Below are 26969 nucleotides of genomic sequence, written 5' to 3' on the forward strand. Positions count from 1 at the left end.
CAGGTCACAGACCCACACTCACCTCTGCATGTGGAGGTGCCCCCTCTTATGTCTGAGTCAATCAAACACTTGAACCCTGGGCAAAAGCTGCCCTTCCTCCTGTGCTCCTCCAGGACCAAGCTGGCCTAGGGGTCCCTGACCTCTAGTGATCATTCCCAGTGTCCTGCACCTCCTCTCCTGAGGCTGAGGAGTGGGTGAGGGATGAAGAATTGCTATGGAGGCCACCAGCCAGATTCCCAGACCCTGGCTCGAAGGCTAGTCCTCCTGTACTGAGCACCTTTCTGCGGCCCCCCTCCTGCTGACCATTTCCCCCCCTCTTCCCTACTGCTTTCCCTCCTGGGACTCCCTCAGCTTTCTTCCCTCCTCTCCCATCATCCCCCGAAAGCCAGAGCCTGCTGGGGCTCCTCTGTCTGGCCAACTCCTGCCTGGAGGAATTCTTAGCCTGAGGTGCAGGCTTGGGGCTCACGACTGGCCTGGAGGCTGGGAGGAGGGGTGTCCAGGAGGGAGGAAAGGTACTGTTCATCTTGGGATGGAAGCTGTAGGAGTGGGATAGAGAAAGAAGGTTCAGGAACCTTCAGGTGCCACCTCCTAGGCCGACCCTGCTTTCCTCCCTCACTTGGCCTGGGGAGGGGAGGGCGGGGCGGCATCCCTCCTGGAGCTGTCAGCCTGCATCGCCAAGTCAGGGCTTACAAGGGAGCGGCAAGGGGACAGGAGGGGTGGGAAAGGCTGTGCTAACCCAGCAGTTCCCACCAGCACAGCCACTTCTCTCTTTTCTTCATGCCCAGAGGGAGCTACTGGAACGAGAGGCTGGAGAGAAGGCAAAGGGACAGCGGGAGGAGAAGTTGGGCAACGGCCATGACATGCCTGGAAGCCAGAGTGCAAGGGAGGGGGGGAGTGCCTGGGGCGATGGCTCGGGCCCTGACAAGTGGAGGTGGGGGGGGTGGGTAGAGGGGGCTCAGTGGGGGCTGCTTCCTGGGCTCAGCCCTCCAGGCCCTCGGGCTCCTCTGGGTTCCTCCTTCCCTGGCCACCAGGCAGGGGCACGGCCCAGCTGCTCTCTTCCCCACATCACTCCCCAGACGCCTGGCAGGAAGAGGCCCTGGGAGAGAAACTGAGTTGAACGAGCACAGCCTTGGAGCGGAAGGCCAGGATCCCAGCATCATCTCTGCACTGACTGTGTGACCTAGGGCAGCTCACATGACCCTTTGAACCTGTTTCCTCTTCTGTCAAGTGAGGATCACTTTTACCTCAAAGAGTTATCATGAAAATTGCATTCAGTAAAGGAGTTTGCCTCGTAGTCATTAGGGTCAAGTCGGGGAGGGGGGCGGAGAAGAAAAGCAGAGGTGGGAAGCCCATCACCACCCCCAGGTGTGTATGCTGCACTGTCCCTGTCCCTTCCAGCCTGGGCCCTCTGGGCTACTGTCCCCACCTCATTCCCCTCCAGCCATCTCCACTCACCAAGGTGAGAAAGTGGCAAAGACTCTGAAGCTGAGCTAAGAACTAAAACGAGAGGAAGAGAGACTGGGGATAGGATGGGAAAAAGCAGAAAGGAGGGTGGCAAGAAAAGAGGGTCTAGCACCTAGCACAGCATCTGGCGTGCAGCCGGTGCGCAATAAGTACTTGCTGAAAGAGGACTCGGTGCTGAGAAGGAGGCTGGATCAATCTATTGGGCGCCAACAGGAACATGTCGGAGAGAGCCGTCAATGGCTCCAGGAGGAGAAAGGGATGGAGACTTGGAACAAATGAAGCCGCAACCCACAAGAGCAGGAGCCAGACACCGTGAGTCTGCCCCCCCGCGGCCCCATCTGCCACCCACTCCCTGGGCTGGACCCCCCCAGGTCCTGCTGCTGCTCACAGCGTCTCTGCGGGCATCCTCGAGTCCCCCGGGGCTGGCGCCACAGACGGTCCTCCGCCTTCACCGGCTCTGTCCGGGGTGGCCTCCTCCTCCCGTTCCTGCTCTGGCCCCGGCCCTGGGAGCTCCCGCAGTTCCGAGTACAGCACCCAGGCATCGTTGCGGGACACATATTCCCATCCACTCTCCCGCACGTGGAAGAGGTCCACGGAGCCCCCCGAGTAGGCATCACGGTGGGTGGCATGGGCCACAGCGCGGCGGGCCAGGGCGTAGGCTTCCTGGGTGCTCATGTCATAGCGGTAGCCGCCATCTAGCACACCACAGGCATAGGGAGATCCAGAGCCCACCGAGAAGATGTCCCCCTGCAGGCAGGTGCCGTCGCTGTAGACGTAGAAGAGGGCAGGGCCGGAACGGTCCCAGCCGCACAGGGCAGTGGCCACGCACAGATCCAGCCCCCGATAGCGCGACATCATGACTGATAAGAGTCTGGCGGCTCCGGCCACGCTGGGCAGCTGACCCTCCCTCAGTTCCCGCAGCCGCAGCTCCCGCCGTAGCACCCGGTACCATGTGACGCAGTCAGCCGAGGTGCCAGAGGTGGTGCCCAGGAGGTGCCGATGCACAGGGATGACCTTGCGTGAGGCTGGACAGGCCACGTAGTCGCCACAGGAGGACCGCGTGTCAGCCGCGGCGATGACTCCATGGCGGAAGCGGAAAGCCAGGGTGGTGGTACCATGGGCCAGCCTGGGGCCATGGATCTGCAGGAAGGTTTGAGGGTCCCAGCCCTGGGGCACAGCCCAGCCACCAGCCTGAGGCAGGTGAGGTGAGGCTTCTCGGGTGTCGGGGGCCTGCCACTTGCACACATCCTGCAGAGCCATCCCTGGGGTCCAGCGAAGGTTGGAAGGAGCAAGGCAGGGATTTGTGAGCTGGGTCAGGCGGAGGAAGAGAGACAGCAAGGAGGAGCTGGGCTGCAGCCAGAACCAGCTGGGAAGGCGTGTGATCTGTGGCTTCCCTTCTCCCTAACCCCAAACCAGGCTTTGGGACTGGCCGATGGAGCAGTGCCCTGTCCCTCAGAGGACTGCTCAGGGGAGACAGAACGAGGCCAGTAGAGTCTCCAGCGCTGGGGAGACGCTGCCCGTGACACAGCCGAGCGTCATCCAAGGAGTCTCCTGTCTGTCATCCTCCAAGCACCTGGAGTTGGGCGGTGGCTGGGTAACCGAAAAGGAAAGGGGACGCCAGTGGAAGGAGCAGAGCTGGGTTCCTCTGGGTTTTCCTGTGGGGGGCCCTGGGCGCGCAAAGATGAATAAGGCCCTGCCCCTGCCCTGAAAGGGCTCCCAGCCTAGGGAAAGGTGGAGACAAGTCAGCGCAATGGCACAGTCAGAAGAGATTGCCATGGGCGTTCCCCGGTGGCCTAGTGGTTGGGATGCCGGGCTTTCACTGTTGTGGCCCGGGTTCGATCCCTGGTTGGGGAGCTCCCAGCCTAGGGAAAGGTGGAGACAAGTCAGCGCAATGGCACAGTCAGAAGAGATTGCCATGGGCGTTCCCCGGTGGCCTAGTGGTTGGGATGCCGGGCTTTCACTGTTGTGGCCCGGGTTCGATCCCTGATCAGGGAGCTGGGATCCCACAAGCTGCGCGGTTTGGCCAACAAAACAAAACAAAACGGAATAGAGTGCCATGGACCCACCGTGGCAGGAGTCCCTAATGCTGGGTTCTCTCTTCCGGGGTGCGGGGTTGGGGAGCTATGACGCTGAGCTCACAGGTTCACCTCATGGTCAAGGTGAGGAAAGAGAAATGGACTGGGGTAAGGACAAAAGAGACAAGAGCAAGAGAGCCTGGTATGGGGTGCTCAGATAGCTTCAGAAATGCAGAGTACTGAGGGGCCAGGTGAAGGGGAACTAGAACCTGGAGATCTTTCTCTGCTTTGGGGGTGAACATGAACTTCCATCTGCATACAAACGTGGCACTTCTGAAAGTTCTCTGGCAGTATAGCTTCTCTGACTGGTGTTAAAGTTCTGAGGATGTAGCTGAAAGGCTCTATCGGTCTCCCTTCTGCCCAATAGTTCTCAATGGCAAGAGACTGGTTTGTGGTTCCAAGGCAGGAGAAACAACGGACTTTGATGCCGTAATGCTGAGTCTAAGTCTTAGATCAACCAAGGGTGGACCCTGACAGCTGGCCCTTCAGAAACATAAAGTAGATTGGGGCAGAGTGACAAGCTACAGCTGCTTGTCATATGGAGTATGTTTTACTAAACGTTACGGCTCAGAGAGGTGCCATGGGAAGGGGTTTATTCAAAGAAACAGACGTACATGCAAAGGAAAGAGCCCAGACCCTCCAGACATCATAATGCTGAGGCTGTGGCATCATAGTTTCCTGGAGTCTCAGTACTAAGGGCAAGTGTAACATGTCAGGGGAAGACTGGAGAAACCAGGAAGTCACACAAAGGTCCAACTAGTCCTTCTTTCTTCCTTGGTGTAGGACCACATGGGAATCTTACTGAAGAGATAAGAACGTCTCCTCTTACTAACAACTAAGTCTTAGACTATATATGGCTGGATCGCCACGTCTCTAAGTCAGGCCATTATTAAGTCAGATCTGCGCAGGTGAGTGGCCCAGGAGCTGGCCACCCACCAGTCTCCCCCTCTAACCTTATCCTCCACACTGACATGATTTCCTAAGGTATCACGCAAATCCCATGTCTCCTCTACTAAGAAACCTTGAAGGGTTACAAGATCAAGTCCACCCCAGGCTGGCATTTAAGGCCCACTGTGGTTCAATCCTAATCCATCCACCACAACCTCTTTTCACGCAATTCCTAACACATCTCCCACCTCCCCTTCTTCTTTTTGTTTTTTTGTTTTTGTTTTTTTTTTAGAATGTTTCTTTTTTTTTTTTTTTAATATCTTCTATTTGCTGGCTTGATTTTTCATCTCTTTTTTTTTAATTAATTAATTTATTTATTTTTATTTTTTTTGGCTGTGTTGGGTCTTCATTTCTGTGCGAGGGCTTTCTCTAGTTGCGGCAAGCGGGGGCCACTCTTCATCGCGGTGCGCGGGCCTCTCACTATCGTGGCGTCTCTTGTTGCGGAGCACAGGCTCCAGATGCGCAGGCTCAGGAGTTGTGGCTCACGGGCCCAGCCGCTCCACGGCATGTGGGATCCTCCCAGACCAGGGCTCGAACCCGTGTCCCCTGCATTAGCAGGCAGACTCTCAACCACTGCGCCACCAGGGAAGCCCCCCTTCTTCTTTTTGAATCCTATCTTTCCAAGTCTGGCTTAAGTACCACCTATTCTGAAAATCCTTTCCAGATTCAGGCTGAGAGAGGAGAGAGGCTGTGAGTTTGAGAAGAAAGGGGATCTAAGTGATATTTAAGGAAATGATCCAGACCTCCTTGGCAAAGCCTTCCTGGACCCCCAACCTCACTCCAATCTATACCAAACTCTCTCACCTCTGAACTATAGCACTTATCATTGTTTTCTTCCCCCAACCCCTGCTTTATTGAGATACAATGGACATATAACATTGCGTAAGTTTAAGGTGTACAATATGATGATTTGATACCTCTGTGTGTGTGTCTGTGTACTGCAAAATGTTTACACAATAAGGTTAGTTAAATCCTTCACCTTACTTGATTACCATTTTTGTTGTTGTTATGATAAGAACATTTAAGATCTACTCTCTTGGCAACTTTCAAGTATACAAGAGTATTGTTAACTATAGTTGCTGTGCTGTACATTAGATTCCCAGAACTTATTCCTCTTATGACTGGAAGTTTGTACACTTTTGACCAACATCTCATTTTCTCCAACCCTGAGCCTCTGGCAACCACCAATCTACTATCTGTTTCTAAAAGTTCGGCTTTGTTAGACTCTACATATAAGTAAGATCATACAGTATTTGTTTTTCTCCATCTGACTTCTTGCACTTAGCATAATGCCCTGAAGTTTCATCCAAGTTGTCACAGATGGCAGGATTTCCTTCTTTTTTATGGCTGAATAATGTTCCACCACTTATAAAACACTTTATGCATTCATCCATTGATGATGGATATTGTTTCCATGTCTTGGCAACTGTGAATAATGCTGCAATGAACACTAGGGTGCAGCTATCTCTACGAGATAGTGATTTCATTTCCTTTGGATAAATACCCAGACATGGGATTACTAGGTCATATGGTAGTTCTATTTTTAATTTTTTTTTTTGAGGAACCTCCGTACTATTCTCCATAGTGACTGCACCAATTTATATTCCCACCAACAGCAGCACTGATCATTTGTACCTCTCCTCTTTGAGGTCTCCCTGAGTGGGACCTTGGAGCAGAGAACTAATGTAAGGTAAATTGGAAACAGATTATGGAAGGCCTTGAATGCATGCTGAGGAGCTGAACCTTACAGACCATTTTTAAGCAGGCAAATGATAAGATCAAGATGATGTTTCAGGAAAATCAATCTGGTGCTGCACAGGATAAACTAGAGACATAGTTTGTACCCAGAAAAATCAGGAGAATATTTCAGAAATTCAGGAGTGAGGAGATAAGAAGCCAAAGGCGGTATCAGTTGCAGTGAAAAAGAATGTGAGAAGCGCTGTAGAGGGAGAATGAACAGGACTTGGCAACCTAGTGGACGCGGAGTAAAGGAAGGGGAGTTGTCAAGATGAGCCAGGGCTTCAAGCCTCTGTGACTGGAAGAACATTATTGTCATTCTTCATGTGTTCATTTTGCAAACGTGTATTAAGCACACAGTGGGCACAGAGATAAATAGTAGAGAAATGCCTGTCTTTACAGTTGCTGGGTTTTTTTGGCCATGCTGCGCAGCTTGTGGGATCTTAGTTCCCTGACCAGGGATTGAACCTGGGCCCCTGGCGCTGAAAGTGTGGAGTCCTAACCACTGGACCGCCAGGGGATTCCCGAGAAATGCCTGTCTTTAAAAGCTCACAATCCAGTGGGAGATAAATGTATATTTATAACCAGGTAAAATGTGAAAGTGCCTTAAGAGAGGCAGACAGCATTAGTGGCAGAGTGAAAGAACCACTGAGAGAAGTCAGGAGGGTTAGTTGCATTGCAGGAGTGACTGCAAAATAATACATGCTCAGTAAACAGAGGCACTCTGCATTTTCCACACCATCCAAGTGTGAGACCCACAGAAAGATCTTCTGCTTCATTACATTCTGATGGTTGGGTTTGGAAAGAGTTGCCAAATTTCAGCATTAAAAATACAACACTCTCAGAGTCTGTTGGGAGGAGGAGGGGCTGAGTTGGGCATCGGAGGAAAGAGGAATTTAGATTTTTTTTTTTTAATAAATTTATTTATTTTTGGCTGTGTTGGGTGTTCGTTGCTGCACACGGGCTTTCTCTAGTTGCGGTGAGCGGGGGCTACTCTTCGTTGCGGTGCACGGGCTTCTCATTGCGGTGGCTTCTGTTGTTGCAGAGCACAGGCTCTAGGCGCATGCTTCAGTAGTTGCGGCACGTGGGCTCAGTAGTTGTGGCTCACGGGCTCTAGAGCACAGCCTCAGTAGTTGTGGCGCATGTGCTCAGTTGCTCCACAGCATGGGGATCTTCCCGGACCAGGGATCGAACTCGTGTTCCCTGCATTGGCAGGCGGATTCTCAACCACTGCGCCACCAGGGAAGCCCAGGAATTTAGATATTGATGGACGTTGCTGCTGGAATCCAACAAGGAAGGGCAGATGCTGACTTCATAGAACCATAAAGCAGGAGGCAACATTTCATACACTTGCCCAGTTCCTTGCTTGTTATGGTTCCCAAAAGGGTTGAAAAATGAAGGTGGGTGAAGAGAGGGAGAGAAAATGAAATACAGCACATTCCTGAATAAGAGCTTGTCTTAGCTAGCTTAAGTCAGAAAACCTCTTTGTACATCTTTATGGAGCCTCAACTCTCCTCCGGGCTCTGAAATGGTAAATTACTATTGACTCAGTTATTCAGGAGCTGAATTGCGAACCCAGTCTGTGGATTAACTGGGCCCTTTGCTTTTCCTTCTTTATTCTTCTATCTGCCTTTTGGTCAATTCATTACTTAGTAGAATTTCCACCAGAGGGTGGGAGTAAAGACAACACTGAATCTTAAAAATTGGTTACTGTTAAAGAACGTGGCTAGCGTGGCGACTGATGTTATCAAACAACAAGCGGTATAGCGCTCTTATTTTGTTGCGCTTTTTAGCACAAACTACTGTGGTTTTACTAACTTCATAGGAAAATGGCCTCAGCGTAGATCATTACTTTACCCAGTATTAGAGAGTACCCTTACACAAAATGGCAACTTCAGTCGCGTTAACAGACTGCTGAAGCAGTAGTGATGTAAGTGTTGCTTGGACACCAGGCGGGGCGGGGCGGGGCTGATTTACCGCTACCGGTTTAGAACAGGTTTTCATCCAGTCACGCCCTTCTGAAAGATGGCCGGCCCCACTTCCCTCCCTCGACCTGGACGTTTGCGATTGCTTCCTATGAATTTGAGGTTAATCTAATCCCGTGTTGTTTACGTGACCAAAGTCAAGATGGCAGCCACATCCCTTTGTAATTTAAGAGGAGTGAAGCCATTTATTTTTTCCTCCTCGGTGAAAATAATCACTCGCGTCTGGCTCCTGTGTTTGGAGGCGTGGTTGCCAGGAGTTAAAATGGTTGCTCCCTGTGATAGATTTAATAGGGAGTGAAGCTGTGACGACGAGGCGTTGCCCGGCCGCTCTTTGCTAGGCGTTCTGGCAGGCAGTTCCCTTTGCCCTTACTAGACATGGCGCTGGCTAGCGTGTTGGAGAGGCCGTTACCCGTGAACCGGCGCGGGTTTTTCGGGCTCGGGGGTCGTGCGGATCTGCTGGACCTGGGTCCAGGGAGTCCCAGCGATGGGCTGAGCCTGGTCGCGCCCAGCTGGGGTGTCCCAGAGGAGCCGAGAATCGAAATACTTCATGGAACCACCACCCTGGCCTTCAAGGTGCGGACCCAGCCGTCGCGCCGGGCAGAGTTGCGCGCGCCCGCGCCCTTCCCGACCTCCCAGCTAGTCCGGAACCCGCGGTGGTCGCGGCCACGAAACCCAGACGGAGGCTCGGGCCTCTCACCCCAACCCCGGCGGTTTCGCTGTCTCACTGCCCCGAGAGGCCTCGGTTCTCGCTCTGGCCGGAGTGGGGGGGTGACGGGGCTGGAAGGGCGGGGCGTGTGGTAAGTGGGAGAAGGAGCCCGAGGCTGCTTGGGTTGATACCTAGGCGACCCCAGGGTGCTCCTGTCCAGGAAAGGACGCAGCAGCAGTGAACACTGGCAGAGGGAAGGCTGTTCTAACCACCAAAGGTTTTAGAAACTGAGTAGCCCCGATAGGCCAGGGTTACCGAAACGTTATGGCTTGAGGAGGAAGGTTGGTGGGAGGAAGCACTGTACTAGGAGCCAGACAATTGGGATTCCTGGCCCAGCTTTGCAATAACTGGCTGTATGATCTAGGGTAGGTCATTCGATCTCATTCCTCAGCCATCAAGTGAAGGTAATACTGAAGGTAATCCCATGTCAAGGGATTGATGTGAAACTCTAGTGACATTAATATGAGGGAAAGTATGTTGTGAAGTATAAAACGGCAGAGACAGAGATGTTCTGGGTTTGCACTGATGCATAAAGAAATGTCAAAGATGATGTTTTGTGGTCTCATGTGGCCTGTTTTGTGTTTCCTCTGATCTTAACAGTTTCGCCATGGAGTCATTGTTGCAGCAGACTCCCGGGCCACAGCAGGTGCCTACATTGCCTCCCAGACAGTAAAGAAGGTGATAGAGATCAACCCCTACCTGCTGGGTACTATGGCTGGGGGTGCAGCGGATTGCAGCTTTTGGGAGCGGCTGTTGGCTCGGCAGTGTCGAATCTATGAGCTTCGAAACAAGGAACGCATCTCGGTAGCAGCTGCCTCCAAGCTGCTTGCCAACATGGTGTATCAGTATAAAGGCATGGGGCTGTCCATGGGCACCATGATCTGTGGCTGGGATAAGAGAGGCCCTGGTGAGTTAAGCTGCAACCATGTGATTCTTGGGCTGGCACTACAGAGAGGAGGGGTTGGATGAACAGATTAATGAAAGAGCGTATGTCAGTGCTGGGGATGTGTTGGTTAGTTCTCAGTCGTTTCGTCTGTTTGTTCAAGGAAGGGCTGTAGTGTAGGAGGGGGCAGGGAAGTAGATCAGCTGTGTCATTGATCACCCCTCTGACCTTGGGCAGGTTGCTTATTTTCTCAGACTGTTTCATCGTCTGTTACATAGGTTCCATGAGGTAATACATGTCAAGCATGTAGTGTCTGACACATAATGTGTTTCCTTCTGGCCTCTCCTGTAAAATGATAAGACCTGCAAAGAGTTGTATTTAAGAATTAAATCAGCTAATAGACATAAAAACGCTAGTCAGTGCCATCTGATAGAAATACAATGTGAACTGCACGTGTAATTTTACATTTTCTAATGGATGTATTTAAAAAGTGAAAAGAAATGGGTGAAATTAATTTTAACAGTTCTCTTAATCCAAAATAACTAAAATATTATCATTTCGGCATGTGTCGTTAGCCCCATTTCAGGTGCTCAACAGCCACATGTCGCTGGTGTCTACCATATTGGACAGCGAAACTAAGTACCTACTCAAAAGTTAGTCATTTCTCTTCCCTTTTTACCTGAAGAGAGTCTTTGGCCTAGAAGGGGGGCCCTTTGGGGCTCATCTCCTTTCTTTGCTTGATATAATCACCTAGGTTCTGTTGTCATCTCTGAAAAGAAATTCCTTAGCCTATTTTTCTTTCTGGTATATGAAAACCTTGACAGGAAATTCAGTCTTGTATCTGATATCAGTTCTTGTTCAGCCAGTTTTGAATGTCCCTTTACTTAAGCTGGGATACAGCTAGTCACTTTCTGTTTAATTTTCCCTGTTGGTGCTTGAAAATAGTTAATCTTTCCTCCTATTGGCTTTGCTTCATTCATTTACCTCCCCCCGCCCCCCACCCTTTTTTTTTTTTTTGACTGCACGGCTTGCGGGATCCCTGACTAGGAGGAATTGAACTGTCAGGGATTCCTGACCAGTGAAAGCACTGAGTCCTAACCACTGGACCACCAGGGAATTCCCTCATTTACCTGCTTTCTAAATGCCTAGTTTTCCTCTTTTGAACAACTGTAGGAGACCCACCACTTTTTCATTTGCTTTGGAGAATATTAGTTCATTACTCAATAGAGGATGAATGAGGAGAGATTTAAAAGTGCATGTGATAGAGGAGCTCAGTTTGTTACTTTGGAAACTGAAACACTTTTCTCTTTGAAAAGTGTGAAAGAACAGTTCCATACATCTTGTGTGGTCTAGGGTAGCATTTCAGAAATGTTGTTTTGAATCCTTAGCTACTGGATTGGTCCCAGGTGGTAGAAAACAGTGTAAGAGAGTACAGAAACTGGCTAGCAAGGAAAACACAGGAAGTCATAGCATAACCTAAATTGTACCATCTCAAGAAGCCTTCCTGACAAGCTGTCCCATTCAGGATGAGTCAGCCCCTGGCCTCAAGCTGACTGAGAAAGGATCACAGATTACTTAATGCAGGGCTGAATGAGATGAATGCCACTTTAAAGAGAACCAATAAAATGCTGAAGGAATTTGGGGGGTGGGGGGATTGCTTCTGATGGGGGGAACTGGGGAGGTCTCATTTTCCTGGATGTGAAAATGAGAGAAAGGAAACAGAATGAACAAAAGAAGACAGGGAAGAAGCATGAGATTTTGGGGGAAGTAACTGGACATCTAATTTAATTGGAACTAAAGTCTAGTTTAATTGTGAAGCAACTGGAACCAGATGGTGAGCTGACTAGGCAAGGTAGTGGCAATGGGACTTGAGGACGGGCTCCATGTTAGAACCATCGGAACCTGAAAACTGATAAGGGCAGTGCTTTTCAACCTGGCTTGTATCATAATCACCTGAAGAACTTAAGAATCTAGCCCCGTGCTTGTCCCCCACCTAGACCAATTGAGAAAGAATACCTGGGGTAAGTCCTAGGCATCTTTTTAAAAAACTTCCTGGGAGTTCCCTGGTGGTCCGGTGGTTAGGACTCAGCACTTTCACAGCCGGGGCCTGGGTTTGATCCCTGATCCAGAAACTAAGATCCTGCAAGCCAGCCGCTTGCTGTGGCAAAAAAAAAAAAAAAAAAAAACTTCCTTAGATGATTCTGATGCATAGTGAGTGTTGAGAACCACTGAAATAGGAAAAAGATTAGTGATGCATTGACAGAACTTGAAAATACAGAAGGAAGTGGATTGGTGGGGCAGAAGACGGATGAGTTTGGTAGGTAATGGAGAACCACTGAAAGTATTTGAGGACAGGAAATTTAGATATGAATTTGGTGACAAAGGCATCCAGCTGGAGAGGCCCAGCGGGCAGATGGAAATGATAAAAATTTTACTACATCTTTGTCTAAACTTTTGTCTATACCAGAGGTTGGCTAACTTTTTCATAAAGGGCCAAATATAAGTAAATATTCTAGGCTTGCAGGCTATATGATCTTTGTCTCAACTACATAGCTCCATTGTTTTAGCAAAAAAGGAGTCATAGACAATATATACACAAATGGCTGTGGCTATGTTCCAATAAAACTTTATAAAATTGGTGCTTGGGGGAATTCCCTGGCAGTCTGATGGTTAGGACTGTGCGCTTTCACTGCCGAGGGCCTGGGTTTGGGGAACTAAGATCCCATAAGCTGCTCAGCACAGCCAAAAAAAAATTAATTTAAAAAATTAAAATTAAAAAAATAGGCGGTTGACCTGGCCTACCACTGTACCAGCACTGTCCAATAGAAATATAGTATGAGCCATACATGTAATTTTAAATGTTACAGTAGCCACATTTTTAAAAATAAAAAGGAAAATTAATTTTAATAATATATTTTATTTAACCCAATAGATCCAAAATATTATTACTCCAGCATGTGGTACTAGCTTCATTTCAAATGCTCAGTAGTCACCTGTGGCTAGTGGCTACCATACTGGACAGTGCAGGTCTTTACAGTATGATTTAAAATTATAGGCTTTATTCTCTTACTGTGTGATGTATGCCTTGCGCTCCAGATAGTCTAAACTCTGAGGGTTGGGATTGTCTTTCTGTTTTTTTTTTTTCCTTCATTTCTTGGCTGCACAGCCTGTGGGATCCTAGTTCCCCAACCAGGGATCGAACCTGCACTTACTGCATTGGAAGTGCAGAGTGTTAACCACAGGACCGCCAGGGAAATCCCAGGATTGTCTTAAATATTACCTCTCGCAGCGCCTGAAGTTCTGTGCTTGAAACCTAAGTCATTTGAATTATACTTGCTTTTTGGTTGTACAGAGAAGACAGACAAGGCAGTTACTGTAATGTGAGGTAAGATGGGATGGTATGTGTAGAATCCTGAAGTCTTAAAATTTAATTTGATTTCTTCACTTTTTTTTTTAAATTTATTTATTATTTATTTTTGGCTGTGTTGGGTCTTCGTTTCTGTGCGAGGGCTCTCTCTAGTTGCAGCAAGCGGGGGCCACTCTTCATCGCGATGCGCGGGCCTCACTATCGCGGCCTCTCTTGTTGCGGAGCACAGGCTCCAGATGCGCAGGCTCAGTAGTTGTGGCGCACGGGCTTAGTTGCTCCGCAGCATGTGGGATCTTCCCGGACCAGGGCTCGAACCCGTGTCCCCTGCATTGGCAGGCAGATTCTCAACCACTGCGCCACCAGGGAAGCCCCTTCACCTTTTTTTTTAAAGTAATTTTATAGAAGTGCTATTTTGTTGTGTTTCTGTTGGTTTCCTCTGGGTTTCAACAGGAATGGAGAACTGTTGCCTTGGAGGATGAATCAGATGTCAAAAGGGGGCGATCATTTTTTTCTTACTAACCTCATCTCTCTTTCCAGGCCTGTACTACGTGGACAGTGAAGGAAACCGGATCTCGGGGGCCACCTTCTCTGTAGGTTCTGGCTCTGTGTATGCTTATGGGGTCATGGATAGGGGTTACTCCTGTGACCTGGAGGTGGAAGAGGCCTATGATCTGGCCCGTCGAGCCATCTACCAAGCCACCTACAGAGATGCCTACTCAGGAGGTTCTGTCAACCTCTACCATGTCCGGGAGGATGGCTGGATCCGAGTCTCCAGTGACAATGTAGCTGATCTACATGACAAGTATAGTGGATCTACCCCCTGAAGGAGGGCAGATGTGGCTGCTTGCCTTGCTTGGGGTGACTGTTGTTGGTAATATGGGTACAGCTCCCCATCCTGTAGTGGAGGGGTCCCTGATTGTATCGATCATTATTTTTAATCTCTGGTGCATTGACCTCCATGTGTTACCCGTTGTTAATGTTACTGCAGAGGTAATTATTTGTTTTACTTTCTTGGATGTTAACATTACACTACTCGATCTCAGCCTGTGTTGTGTCTTTTCTCCACACTGTCCCCCCTCCAAGCACTTTACAGTCAAATAAGCCGGGACAGTGGGAGGGAAGTGACTGTAATTACAGGAAACAGTGGTGTGAAGACATTGTCTAGTGAATACATTAACGTCCCCACTCATGAAGCTAATAACAAAGGAGAAGGAGAGGGAGGGAGAAGGGAGAGACTTCCTGATTCTGTTTGCAAAGAGATGAAAAGTTGATGAGGTGGAAAGATGCACAGGGCTGTACCAGGCCGAGCTGCGGAGGAAAAAAGCTCTCCTCCTGTGGTGGGGGAGGGGAGGCTGATGCTACATGCAGAGCAGAAAGGTGGAGAGGGTAAGCCAGTTGCGAAGGGAAGGCTTTGACCCTGGGAAAAGAGGACAAAGAGGTGTGTGTGAAAGCAGTAGTGACCACCAGCCTGGTGATCCCTGTCCTGGCCCTCCAGTGTGTGCCAGTGTGGGAGACAGACGGAGATGATGGTGGACTTATAGCCTCCTGGGCAGGAAGCGGCACAGAATTTTCACTGGAACGTGTGGGTGGGGAAGAGGCCCTGCTGAGAGCAGAGAGATGGCTGATTTATCACACCCAGCGCTGAGGGGCTTCCCAAGCTATGGTGGCAGCAGATGGCAAGACCTTCTGTTAAAGAAAAGACATAGGACATGGAGGAGATAGAGGAGGTTGATGGGAGAAACTTAAGAAATGGGAGAGGAGGGCATAAACACTGCTTTGTATTAGTTGGCAAGAAGGAAGAAAGTGGTTGGTGAGGGTGACAATACAGTGTCGTCTTTTGAGGCCAAGGGGCTGGGAAGGGTTATCCACAGAAATAGAGGGGTAAAGCCTCTTCTCCCCCATACTGCAGCAACCTTCCCTTCTTGCACCTTCCCTCCCCCTTCAGCCTCCTGCAGTCTCCTTATTGACTGATGAGGGCTGTTGGCCAGGAACTGATGGAGGCTTGTTAATTGCATTTGTGAAATGCAGGGAAATTGGGAATTAGTGAGACCAGAGAAGGGAGTTTGGAAAACAAATGACTCTCGTGCCTAAGGAGATTCATTTTGCTGAAAGGTGCCTCCAGAGCCCCTGGAGCGGAGGAGCTGCCAGCGTGGACCTAGACCTGCTCTACAGTCAAAGCAGGCAGGAGCCACGCTACAGCTCCCTTCTGCGCAGCCATCGGCAGATGCTTAGCTGCAAGAGACAGAGACGGTCATCTTCCTCTCACTTAGGACAGTCGTTTGCAGACCTTTTACAAAATTAGAACTCTTTTTAAAAAATGAACTCTTAGGAGAAATCCAAGCCCCTGAAAGAAATCAAATCAGATTGAAGTAGAGTTGAAGGGCCCAGCGCCTCAACCATTGAGCTTACCCCTCCAGCCACTTCCCACATCGCCACCCCCCCGGCCCCCCACACATACTCCCTGGAACTTCTTGGAACCCCAAGGAACACAATTTGAAAACAACTGCCCTGGGAAATAACCTTGAGGATGAAAAGAGAGTTGAAGATTGGAATTCTTTTACATTGACCCCCAGAGAGCATGAGACTCCCTGGGCTCTTTTCCCATGAAAGAAAATTCAGTCTGGAGAGAAGAGATAGTCATGAAGCAATGCTGCCCTTGCCTTGTTGCTGTCTCACACCTGACTTTGCAGTGGTCTAGCTGTTCAGTGTAAACACCTATTCTGCACTGGCTGAGTCCTTATGTTCAGGCAAAAAAATGCATATCCTAGAGTCCTGTGTTCTGGCATATCCCTGCTTCTCTGCCTTCCTGCATTTTGGATAAAAGAAAGAGTGGCTTAATGGAAGAGATCAATCTGTGGTAGGTTTTCTGGAAAGAAAGTAGAGCAGAGATAGAGGAAAACTGCAAGTCTCCAGGCCCAGTGACGCTCACTCTGCAATTGCAGTTTCTTGCTGCTGGGAATGGTGGGGAGTTGGCTTTGCAGTGATGTGTGTCTCTGCCTGTGCGGGGATGACGGATACTGCACAGCACTGGAGAGATGCTGTTGAGTGGAGTGTACCAGTTCAGGGACTCCCATCAGATTAATTTCCCAGTGCAGTCCTCTTGACAAAGGATGATGGAAAAGAAATTGCCTTAAATAGCCAGAAGATTAATTTCTCTCTGCAGTTCCCAGGCATCCAAGGGCCAGGGCTTTTTAAGTGATGTCTGACAATTTCTCCTTCCACAGATAGCTCAGTAACACCCAAATCTGACTCCTCAGGGTAGGTGATGGGACTAATCTGGTTAAACAGGGAGCAAAACACTCCTAGAGGCCCCATGCTTCCTCTTGCTGGCAGGGAATGCTGTGGGGTTGAAGACAGATGTGCCTTATAGCATCTCCAAACCAGGCAAGGGAGGGCTACAGGGAGCAGCGGAGCCCTGTGGGGTGAGTAGAATGTTCATGAGGGAAGGTGAAAAGGTAGGCGAGGACATGAGGAGGAGGGAGGAAGGTCACAGTTAAATCAGGGACTGAAGCATAATAGTTACTGAGTGTTCCCTCTTTAGGCAAAACCAGAAGGTCAGTGTCTCTTGATATCCTCCTCAGCTAGCAAATGAGAAAACTGTCAAAGCCATTTGGGGAATGGAAAGTTACATCCTTTGAGGGGAAATAAAACAACTGATTTGTTATGGTCCACAGGTTCTATGTGGACTCTCCGGGTAGCGAGGCAAGAGGGGGGATGGAAAGGGAGTAAGGTGAAAAAAGGTGGAGGGAAACTGGGGAAGCATTTCCCTAGTCTCAGAAGAAGGAGGATGGTTGGGTCAGTGATGAATTCACATGAGCGTATCTAATTTGGTGAATACAATTAGGTATTTCATTTTCTGTTAGTTTTGATTGTTTTGTTAAGAGCCCCTCCTGCCAGGGCTTTAGCAGTAGATTAGATGCTTTGAAACTGACCAGCAGCAGTGACCTCAAGACAGGATTAACAGCTTTATGATTTAAAACATATGTATGGGGGCTTCCCTGGTGGCGCAGTGGTTAAGCATCCGCCTGCCAATACAGGAAACACGGGTTCGAGCCCTGGTCCGGGAAGATCCCATATGCCACGGAGCAACTAAACCCGTGTGCCACAACTACTGAGCCCGTGTGCCACAACTACTGAAGCCCGTGCACTGCAACGAAGAATAGCTCCCGCTTGCCGCAACTAGAGAAAGCCCGCGTGCAGCAACAAAGACCCAACGCAGCCAAAAAATTTTTTTAATAATAATAAATTTATTTAAAAAAATAAAATAAAACATGTATATTGCAACTAAGCATCTCTGCTATTTTGGGGTACTTTTTCTTGTTTGTTTTTTAAATTCTAGTTTCCCTTTAGGAAGCCAGAATCGTATTGGGAAAGCTTTAATTATAGCGGGCAAGACGAGAGAGCAAACACAGCAGTCACAACTGCCCTGATGAGCAGCTGTCGCCACCTCCTGCCTGACCCAGGCCGCCCCCCACCCCTGCATCAGCTGACTCTCCACATCCCTGCGGTGCACCCCAGGCCTGGCCTCAGAGCCAAGTTCTTGCTTCTCAGGGCTATGCCCCACTGAAGCATTTCCATAAAAACCATTTCTAAAATGTCCCATTCGCAGTTGTTAATGGGTCAGGCAGAAGAAATTCTACCCACGTCAGCTTCTTGGGTTTATTTAACCCAACTCATTTCTCCCTGAAGCTCTGCCTCTGAGTCAGGTGCCAAGCCTAACTTGGCACTTCACACTTTATAATCCAGACTTAGCTGTCATCAGCCGTGAAGATCTGAAACAGTTTATGTGAAAGGAAATTAGACATCGTGGGTTCAACGCCTTCTGATGCCTCCCCCTATATCAGCCCCACCCCCATCTTCTCAGGATGCGCCTTCTTTCTGTTGTGTCTCTGTTGATTTCATGTTTTCTCTCTGCTCTCACTTGATAAAAATTCCCTTCTCTTTCCTCCACAGAATTTAAATAAAAACTAATCAATCAATAAACCAAGTGCTGCTTATGGACACTAATGTAACAAGAAAAGGTTATTGCTAGCTTCAGGGTACCCAAAAAACTGGTATTACAGAGGGAAACACAGATGGAATATGAGAAAGTGAGCTAGAGAAAACAAGAGACAAATGAGACAGAAAAGCGACTTCTGGACAGCAAGAGTGAGATTGAGCAAAGAGGAGAGGGAGACAGGTCGTGGCAGAGAAGATGGATGGAGACGTTGATGGGCAGAGCTGGACTGTGAATGGGGGTGTGGATCAGGGAGTGGGAAGGGAGACTCAGAAGGACAAGTGATAGAGAGAGTGGGCAGAGAAATCGGGAAGAAGGAAGCAGCGAGAAGCTAATGCACAGTGAAACATGTCCCCCTGGAGACAGATAATTTCTCCAGCCATACATACTGAACACGTGCCTCTGTGTGCTGCCCCTGTACTGTCACAGTCACTTACATTCTGCAAGAATCTCTCTCTGTCTACTCTGCTTGTGCAAGGTGGGAAGGAAGGTTTGAGCTCTCTCAGAACCACCTTTTCTCAACCCAGCCAGGAAGACAGAAAAGCAGAAACCCCTCTCATAAGAGCAGGAGGGTAAGTGAGGCAGGATCACAGATTCAGTACCTTTTAACATTTTACTTTTTGACTCACAAAGAGGTCCTCTCTCCCCTCACTTTCACACCCCCTGGCCACACCTCACACATACATGCTCACAGGTCAGGACCGAGGCTGTTCAAATGGCGAGAGGGGGGCCACAAGTTCCCAGGGAGACAGGAATAGCAGGTGCTTCTGGTAAGAAGGAAATAAGTAGGTCCACGTAGGAATGTGTGTAGCCCACAAGGGACCAAAGTCAAAGGGATATTTTTGTACCTACTGCAGCTCTTTTCCTAGCCTCGCCTCAATATCATCACTATCCCAAGGACATCAGACATTCTTAGCTTCCCCATGCATAGAGTTTCACAGAATACATCGACCCTTTTTTCATGGTAGTTCATCTGGAGTGGTGATGTGCATTGTTGTCTGATTAGAGGGAATCCATTGAGCACCAGGGTTCTGTGGGAGGGCTCATAATCACTCTGCTTCCCTTGAGTCTTGAGGCTGCACTCAAAGCTTAATCTTTAGAAAAGAAAGCAATGGAGCAGTTTAAACCAGAACAACAGATTAAGCATGGTCCCACATCTCTAAGTAAGTCCCAAAGAGGGAAAATGCACGTAAAGGTGGATCAGCCTTGAGTCAGTAGAGCCCAGGTGTGGTCCTCGGCTGCATGGGCTACATCCATGAGCATCTGTGTAAGGTCTCTGATTGTTTTATGATACCTGTCTTCCTTTTCAGTTAAACACTTAACTCTACTACACTTTTTGTTTATTCCCCAATGTCTAGCGTGCTGCAGGCTACTCGGTAGAGATAATAAATGTATTTTTAATGAATAAATGAATGAATGAAGGATTTCACTATGGTGTCTTAACGCCAGTGATTCTTACCCTTCTCAGCATTGTGACTCCCTATTATTGTTGCATTTCAAGATGCTGTTTGCTCTTCTGAAACATACTATGAAACATTATATTAATTTTTAAATTAAGACAAATTAAAATTACTTGCTTTATGAATCTTTAAAAAATGTTTTGCCACCCCCCTGCTTATAAATAACTACAACTAAGTGTCATAAAAGGCAGTTTTTTTTGTTTTCTTGTTTTTAAATTATTTATTTATTTATTTTTGGGTGTGTTGGGTCTTTGTTTCTGTGCGAGGGCTTTCTCTAGTTGCGGCGAGCAGGGGCCAGTCTTCATCACGGTGCACGGGCCTCTCACTGTCGCGGCCTCTCTTGTGGCGCACAGGCTCCAGACGCGCAGGCTCAGTAGTTGTGGCTCACGGGCCTAGTTGCTCCGCGGCATGTGGGATCTTCCCAGACCAGGGCTCGAACCCGTGTCCCCTGCATTGGCAGGCAGATTCTCAACCACTGCGCCACCAGGGAAGCCCCAAAAGGCAGTTTTGACAAGCATCCCCACCTTGCCTGGATTCTGCAGTCCTGCTCTCTTTCTCTTCAAATGGCAGGATTAGTCTCACACAAAATACGATCAGCCCTTGAAGAACTGAGCTCCAGGTGTAGCTCTGTAGGTTATCTCCCTTACCATATTTTGTTTTATTTTGCTTTCTCGTCAATCCATGGACAGAGGCTTAGACAATACCCAAGCCTGCTTCCTGGATGTCAGGTGCATGAGTGACTTGTTCTTTATAAGGGAAGGACTAATGGTGAAAGAGAGGAAGTTGTGCCACCAAGCCCCACACCCAAAAATGGAGACAAGCCACCTTTCTTTGGGTTTTGGTTTCCTTCAAAATCTAGAATTGCTGCCACTTGTCTTTCTTCCACCGGTTTAAACAAAATGTTTTGACATCCTAGGTGGTGTTCTTAACATGTGCTTTAGAATTTTCTGAAGAATTATAATGGAGTCCTAAAATAAATCAGAGAATTCCAGGGACCTTAAGACCCTAACCTTGTCTTGAGAAAGGGCTGAATCTAAATATCTAAAGCAAACAATTTTATCTATATTTAAAATTTTTTGAAATGCTTGAAAACTTCAGAGAAGTTGAAAGAATAGTACAATGAATACCCACTTACCCTTCACATATGTTCACTAATTGTTATCATTTTGCCACATTACTTTACATGTATACATCCATTTATTTATTAATATTTATTTTACTGAATCATTTGAAAGTAAGTTACAGAGATCATGACATTTGACCCTTAAATATGTCTCCTAAGAACTAATATATTCCCTTACAAAACCACAGTACTGTTATCACAACAAGAAATTTAACATTACTATGATCGTATTATCTAATACCCTGTCTGTATTCAAATTCACCAACTGTCCCAGTAATGTACATTATATATATATTTTCCTGATCCAGGATTCAATCAAGGCTCACACATCACATTTAACTGTCGTGTCATTTCAGTTGCCTTTAATTTAGAATAGGTCCTCATATTTGTGTGTGTGTCTCTTATGACATTTATACTTTGAAGAGCACAGACCGTAATATGTCCTGTGAAATCTGGATTTGTCTGATTCTTTCCTCATGATTAGATTCAAGTTAAACATTTTTAGCAAGAATATTGTCTAGGTGATATTGTATACTTCCCATTGCACTGCTGCTGGAGACACATAATGTCAGTTTGTTACATTATAGATGACGCTGAAGTTTGCCTGCTAGGTTTCTCCATGTGGGGACTTCCTTGATGGCACAGTGGTTAAGAATCCGCCTGCCAATGCAGGGGACACGGGTGCGAGCCCTGGTCCGGGAAGATCCCACATGCCGTGGAGCAACTAAGCCCGTGCGCCACAATTACTGAGCCCATACGCCTAGAGCCCGTGCTCCACGACAAGAGAAGCCACCGCAATGAGAAGCCCATGCACCACAATGAAGAGTAGCCCCCGCTCACCGCAGCTAGAGAAAGCCCCTGCACAGCAACGAAGAACCAACACAGCCAAAAATAAAAAATAAATAAATAAATTTATAAAAAAAAAGAAATAAAGGTACATTATTTGCCCTTTGTAATTAATTAGTAAACTAATAATAAGTAGAGTGATTATTTGAAATCATGGGAAAATCCTGTACTCCCATAGTCTTGCACCCATTGGTTTTAGCATCCACTGATGATCCTTCCTGAATCAACTTTTGCATTGGTGGTTGCAAATGTTGGTTTTTCAAATTCCGTCATTTCTTCTACCTATATAAGCTGGCATATTTCTTTTCCTCTTCCTCCTTTTACTTTGCATTTACCTATCTTTAATTTTTTATTTTATTGCATTTTAATTTATTCTGTATTTGCAGGTCTTTAAAGAAAAACTTCCCAGCTGTTTATACAATTTATTTTGCATTCAATAAATCATTAAATCCATAACTTTTTTCTTTTAAAATCTAATCGGCCTTCACTCCTGCTACAACATAAACTCCTTTCTTCACTCTTCCTTGAGTACTATTCCCTGCTGCCTGCCTCTCTTCCTTCTCTTTTCCTTTGCATTATCTTCCACCTTTCTGTAACCTCTCTCATTTCTCCAAATCTCAACTCTCTCAGACACTTCCCTCACCAGTGTCTCTGAGGACACAGTCCCAACTGGCTCTGGGATTTCCTTCCACTACTGTTCTAAGATGCTCTTGGGTGTGGTAATGAATGACTGTCAGAAACAGCTTCCTGGCCTCATGCCAGGGGAAGTTAGATTTCACTGTGTGGAGAGGCCCCTTTGGGATCTTACTGAACAGAAACAGCTTAAAATACTAAAGAGATCTGTTTGATTCAAAGCTAAATAAGTAGCTTTTCCTCAATTGACAAGTCATCTGTGAAGTTTAACATTTGAAATCTCAAATGCTTTATAATTTTAAATTGTAATTAGGTGAAAAAGGTGCATTTTCTCCCTATTCTCATTACCTAAGAGCACAAAAATGGTTTACTCAAACTTTCTACCAAAGATTCCCCTGTGACAATAAGGAAAAAAAATTAAAAGAAAAAGAAATGACAGGACTTCCCTGGTGGTCCAGTGGTTAAGACTCTGAGCTTCCACTGCAGGGGCGCGGATGCCACATGGCGTGACCAAAAAAAAAATAGAAAGAAAGAAAGAAAAGAAATGGCTTTTCCATCTTAACTCTGACCTTTGTAGAAATGGACTCATAATTAAAGATATATCCCAAGAGATGTTGTATGGGGGTTGTGAACATTCTACTGATAATCAGAGGGAAGACAGGCTTCTCTTTCGTGGACTCAGAACAAGAGAGCAAAAGAGTATAACATCGCAAGGCAGAGTGGATTGCAATTTAGGCAGAGACTAATGAATGGTCAAGAGCACAGGTCCTGGAGTCAGAAGACCTGGATTCAAGTTCTGACTCCACCATTTAATGAGCTTAATGACCTTGAGGGAAGTCACCCTCCCTCTCTGAGTCTTAGTTTTCTCATTAGTAAAAGAGGCAATATAATCGTACTTATAGGCTTGAGTACATGAAATAGAGTGGCTGGCACCAAGTAAACCCTCAATAAATGTTGATTATAATTGTCATTAACAGTTTTGTTTTCCCTTCATCCTAACGTTTTTGAAAACGATCACCTGTACACCTGAGGATATGAGATGTCCTAATATATTCCTATCAAAAGTGAATGTTTTCCTGGGACTTCTCTGGTGGTCCAGTGGTTAAGACTCCATGCTTCCAACGCAGGGGGCACAGGTTTGATCCCTGCTCAGGGAACTAAGATCCCGCATGACACACAGTGCAGCTAAAAAGGAAAAAAAAAAAAAAAAAGGTAAAAAGTTTACTTTTCTAATGATTTTCCTGGCTTATATTATTATTATTATTTTATTTATTTATTTATTTTGGCTGCGTTGGGTCTTTGTTGCTGCGTGAGGGCTTTCTCTAGTTGCGGTGAGCGGGGGCTACTCTTCGTTGCGGTGTGCGGGCTTCTCATTGCGGTGGCTTCTCTTGTTGCATAACACAGGCTCTAGGGGCGCGGGCTTCAGTAGTTGCGGCATGCAGGCTCAGTTGTTGTGGCTCCCAGGCTCTAGAGCGCAGCCTCAGTAGTTGTGGCACACGGGCTTAGTTGCTCCACGGCATGTGGGATCTTCCCGAATCAGGGATCAAACCCGTGTCCCCTGCGTTGGCAAGCAGATTCTTAACCACTGCACCACCAGGGAAGTCCCGTATTATTATTATTTTTTAATAATGGAAAACACGGGAAAGGAAACACAGGAAGTCTATAACCCTTAAGAATATAAGCACTGCCACCTCATTTTCATGTAACAGGCAAAGCTGCTGCCTGGGTTGCCATATAAGCCAGGGTGCTGCTAGGGTGAAAAAGACACTTGGAGGCAACAGCCCTTTCTGCTGAGAAGCAGATCCTACCAAGAACATCCTAGACTTTGAGAACCAACAAGTGAATGGAGGAGATATTTCAGCACTGGGGGGCTGAATAAGACAGCCGGATTGGGGCAATGAGACCTTGTAGTAACCTCTCTCTGATCCTGTTTCCTGTAAAATTGGGATGCCAATAACCTGCCTGTTTAATACTGATACAATCACATTATCTAGTTTCATATATTTCATTTACCACATTCGATTTTCCCCAATTATCCTGATAATGTCCATTAGTTTTTTTTTCCTAACCCCGATTCAATCAAGGATCATATTTTGCATTTAGTTGTTATGTCTCTTTATTGTCCTTTAATTTATTTTTATTATTATTATTTTTTAAATATTTATTTATTTTGGCTGTGCCAGGTCTTAGTTGCAGCACACAGGATCTTCGTTGTGGCATGTTTAGTTGTGGCAGGCGGGCTCCTTAGTTGCAGCATGCATGTGGGATCAAGTTCCCCGACCAGGGATCGAACCCAGCCCCCTGCGACGGGAGCGCGGAGTCTTACCCACTGGACCACCAGCGAGGTCCCCTGTTGTCCTTTAATTTAGAACAGTCCCCTCATCTTTGTGTGTGACTTCATTACATTGATATTTTAGAAGCGTTCAGGCCAGCTGTCTTGTGGAATGTTGTGAGGATGAAATCACATAACAATATTTTTTAAAGCTGTGCTTTGAGCCAGTGAGGCATAACGGTTAAGAACTTGCGCTATGGAGCTAAATTTTCTGGGTTCAAGTTCCAGGTCTACCTCTTACTAGCTGTATAACCTTAGTCAAATTATTATACCTCTTTCTGTCTTAGCCTCATCTATAAAGTGAGGATAATGAGTACCTCCCCACTACTGTGGCGATTAAATAAGTAAATACATGTAAAGTGTTCACAGCAGTCCCTGCACAGCAAGTGCTCATGAACTGTTACTGTTACTGAAGAAGGCAAATTCTTGTTGTGGGATCTGAGTTTCAAAATCTGTGTGTGTTTAGCTAGAAAAAAAATTCACTCAATTATAAATGATTTTTTTTCAGTGTTTACTAAATGTCTATAATTATGCCAGCTGCTGCAGTAAAAATTTAAAAAATAGCTCCTGAATGGAAAAAAAGAAGTTTAAGATACGATCTGTGATCTCAAACAATTTACTAGTGTGAAATTACTGAAATATGGGAAACAATTAAGGTAGAGTTAAGCACTAACCTGAGTAAACATGAAGTTCATGCTGATAGTTGAGAGAAGGAAGTGGTCTGTGTTGACTGAAATAGCTGAAGAGTGTTTCAAAACTGACTAGTCAGAGAAGAGGAGACACGCATTACTCCAGGCAGATGAAACCGCTTGAGCAAAGGAATAATACGGGAGTGAGGGCAGTGGGAAATAAGTACAAACAGAGGCCTGCGGCCAGATTATGAGTGGTTTAAAATCCAGGTACAAGCAACCAGGTCTTCATGCAGGAGGTAAAGGGGGACCATTGTAGGTTCTTGAGAATGTAGTGTTAGCCAAATAGAGAAAAAATTGGGGACGAAGTCTGAGCAAAAATCCTCGCCCAAAGTGTAAGACTACTTTGTCTTTCACCTGAAAGATGTCACGGAGTTGCATGAATGTTCATTTAAAGGTGGGAGGGTTAAGCAATAGACGTGACCCAGAGACGTTCCACCTGGAAATCATGAGCTCGGCCCACGCTCCGAGTGCTTGATGTTTAATCCCAAACTAGAATTTTACTGACTAGTTAACCAACTTTAGCAAATTGTCAGAAGGTGCTCGCTCACCGGTTTTTTATGCTGGTAACGAAGGCCTGGTTTTACTGAGGAACAAACATGGGAAAGGGTGAGAGAAGGGTGAGAAAGTGAAAGGAAGGGGAGAGAGGTTGGGGAAGGGTACAGGTGCCAACCGGGCCGCCAGGGTCCGAGCGGAAGGGGGCCAGGGTCGGCGGTCGGGCGGCCCTTGGGGGCCCCCTGGGCCCGCGCCTCGGGCGCTGCGCGTGTGCTCGCGGGTGGGGCGCCCAGCGGCCGCCAGCGGCCAATCCGGGCAGGCGTCCGGGGAGGGGCGGGGCTTGCCGGCTCTGGCTCCGCGAGTCCTTCTTTTTGCACACACACGAATACAAAGAGCCATACGACCTTCGGGTATCCTTTTTCCATTTTTTTTCTCCTTAATCTTGTGTGTGTTTTCAAATTTTTTTAAAAAATAGAGATCTGTGGCAATGCTGGGGTGAGGAAACTGTTGCTAAGGGGAATGTGCGCTTTTCCCCATTTCTTTTTCTGTCTCTCTTCCTCTTTCTTCTTCCTGGTCAAGGTTTTAAATATACCAAGAAGTTGAGAAGCAGGATGGCCGTGTACAACTGTTTGCAGCCAAATTTATAGAGATTTTTTTTCTTTTTGCTATCACATTTTAAGAACTGGTAAATTTTTATGGTCAGGGGAATTTAAAAAATTTAGCCTCTTGGGAAGTGTAGGTTTCTTTTTTTAAGCGGGATGAAGGGATAATGTAAATTTCTGCCACAGGCAACGTCGAAGGAAGCGGAGATTTGAGACTCCCTCACAAAGCTGTTTGCGTGCGTTTTACACACCCTCCCCCAGAACCAAAACCAAGTGGCTTGAATGTGGCAATTGTCCAAGGCCAATAGGTTAAAAATGTTTGGATTTTATAATTGTGACACTCATTTCCCGGCGGGGGAGGGGGGTCAAAGCCCTTCTTACAGTGTGTCTTACACACATTTTTCCTGAGAACATTGTGTGTGTGTGTTTCTTTAAGCAAATAATTTCGTAAAGATTTATCTTGGGGTTTTGTGCTTTGTGTATATGTACAGTATGTGTATATGTGCCATATCAGATTTTGTTTTCAAAAGCGATTGCCTTTGGTTTTTTGTGTGCAAAGTAGCCCCTAGGATGTAGATTTTTTTCTGTTGTGTTCCCAAATGTGATCTAGACAGGATTTCATGTGCAA

At 47.0% G+C, this 26969-nt stretch overlaps 2 protein-coding genes and 1 long non-coding RNA gene across 4 annotated transcripts; 1 reads left to right on the forward strand and 2 right to left on the reverse strand.

Annotated features, from left to right (window-relative positions):
• Positions 1 to 1848: 1848 nt before the first annotated feature.
• On the reverse strand, positions 1849 to 3158 carry PSMB11 (proteasome subunit beta 11; the record flags this gene model as incomplete). Its single annotated transcript, XM_082449304.1, has 1 exon — positions 1849 to 3158. The coding sequence occupies exon 1, from the start codon at positions 2722 to 2724 to the stop codon at positions 1849 to 1851; it is 876 nt and encodes a 291-aa protein (XP_082305430.1). The 5' UTR covers positions 2725 to 3158.
• A 5392-nt stretch (positions 3159 to 8550) lies between these two features.
• Positions 8551 to 14207, forward strand: PSMB5 (proteasome 20S subunit beta 5). Its single transcript, XM_082452516.1, has 3 exons — positions 8551 to 8782; positions 9516 to 9822; positions 13703 to 14207. Exons 1-3 carry the CDS (start codon positions 8585 to 8587, stop codon positions 13987 to 13989), a joined length of 792 nt encoding a protein of 263 aa, XP_082308642.1. The 5' UTR covers positions 8551 to 8584; the 3' UTR covers positions 13990 to 14207.
• Positions 14208 to 19805: 5598 nt separating this feature from the next.
• On the reverse strand, positions 19806 to 25922 carry LOC309656294. 2 transcript variants are annotated; one of them, XR_014261269.1, is made up of 2 exons: positions 25796 to 25922; positions 19806 to 25312 (listed from the first exon to the last, which is right to left on the reverse strand). It is a non-coding gene; the product is annotated as an uncharacterized lncRNA (long non-coding RNA). The 2 variants fall into 2 exon arrangements; XR_014261270.1 differs by having other exon boundaries at positions 19806 to 25316; positions 25796 to 25890.
• Between the last annotated feature and the right edge of the window lie 1047 nt (positions 25923 to 26969).

Source organism: Balaenoptera physalus (genome assembly GCF_965194825.1).
Source record: "Balaenoptera physalus genome assembly, chromosome: 2".
Taxonomy (NCBI): Eukaryota; Metazoa; Chordata; class Mammalia; order Artiodactyla; family Balaenopteridae; genus Balaenoptera; species Balaenoptera physalus.

Coding starts and splice junctions, on each gene's coding strand:
- PSMB5 (XM_082452516.1), top strand. CDS start 8,585: ATGGCGCTGGCTAGCGTGTTGGAGAGGCCGTTACCCGTGAACCGGCGC. Junction 8,783..9,515: donor CCACCACCCTGGCCTTCAAG/GTGCGGACCCAG, acceptor TGATCTTAACAG/TTTCGCCATGGAGTCATTGT. Junction 9,823..13,702: donor CTGGGATAAGAGAGGCCCTG/GTGAGTTAAGCT, acceptor CTCTCTTTCCAG/GCCTGTACTACGTGGACAGT.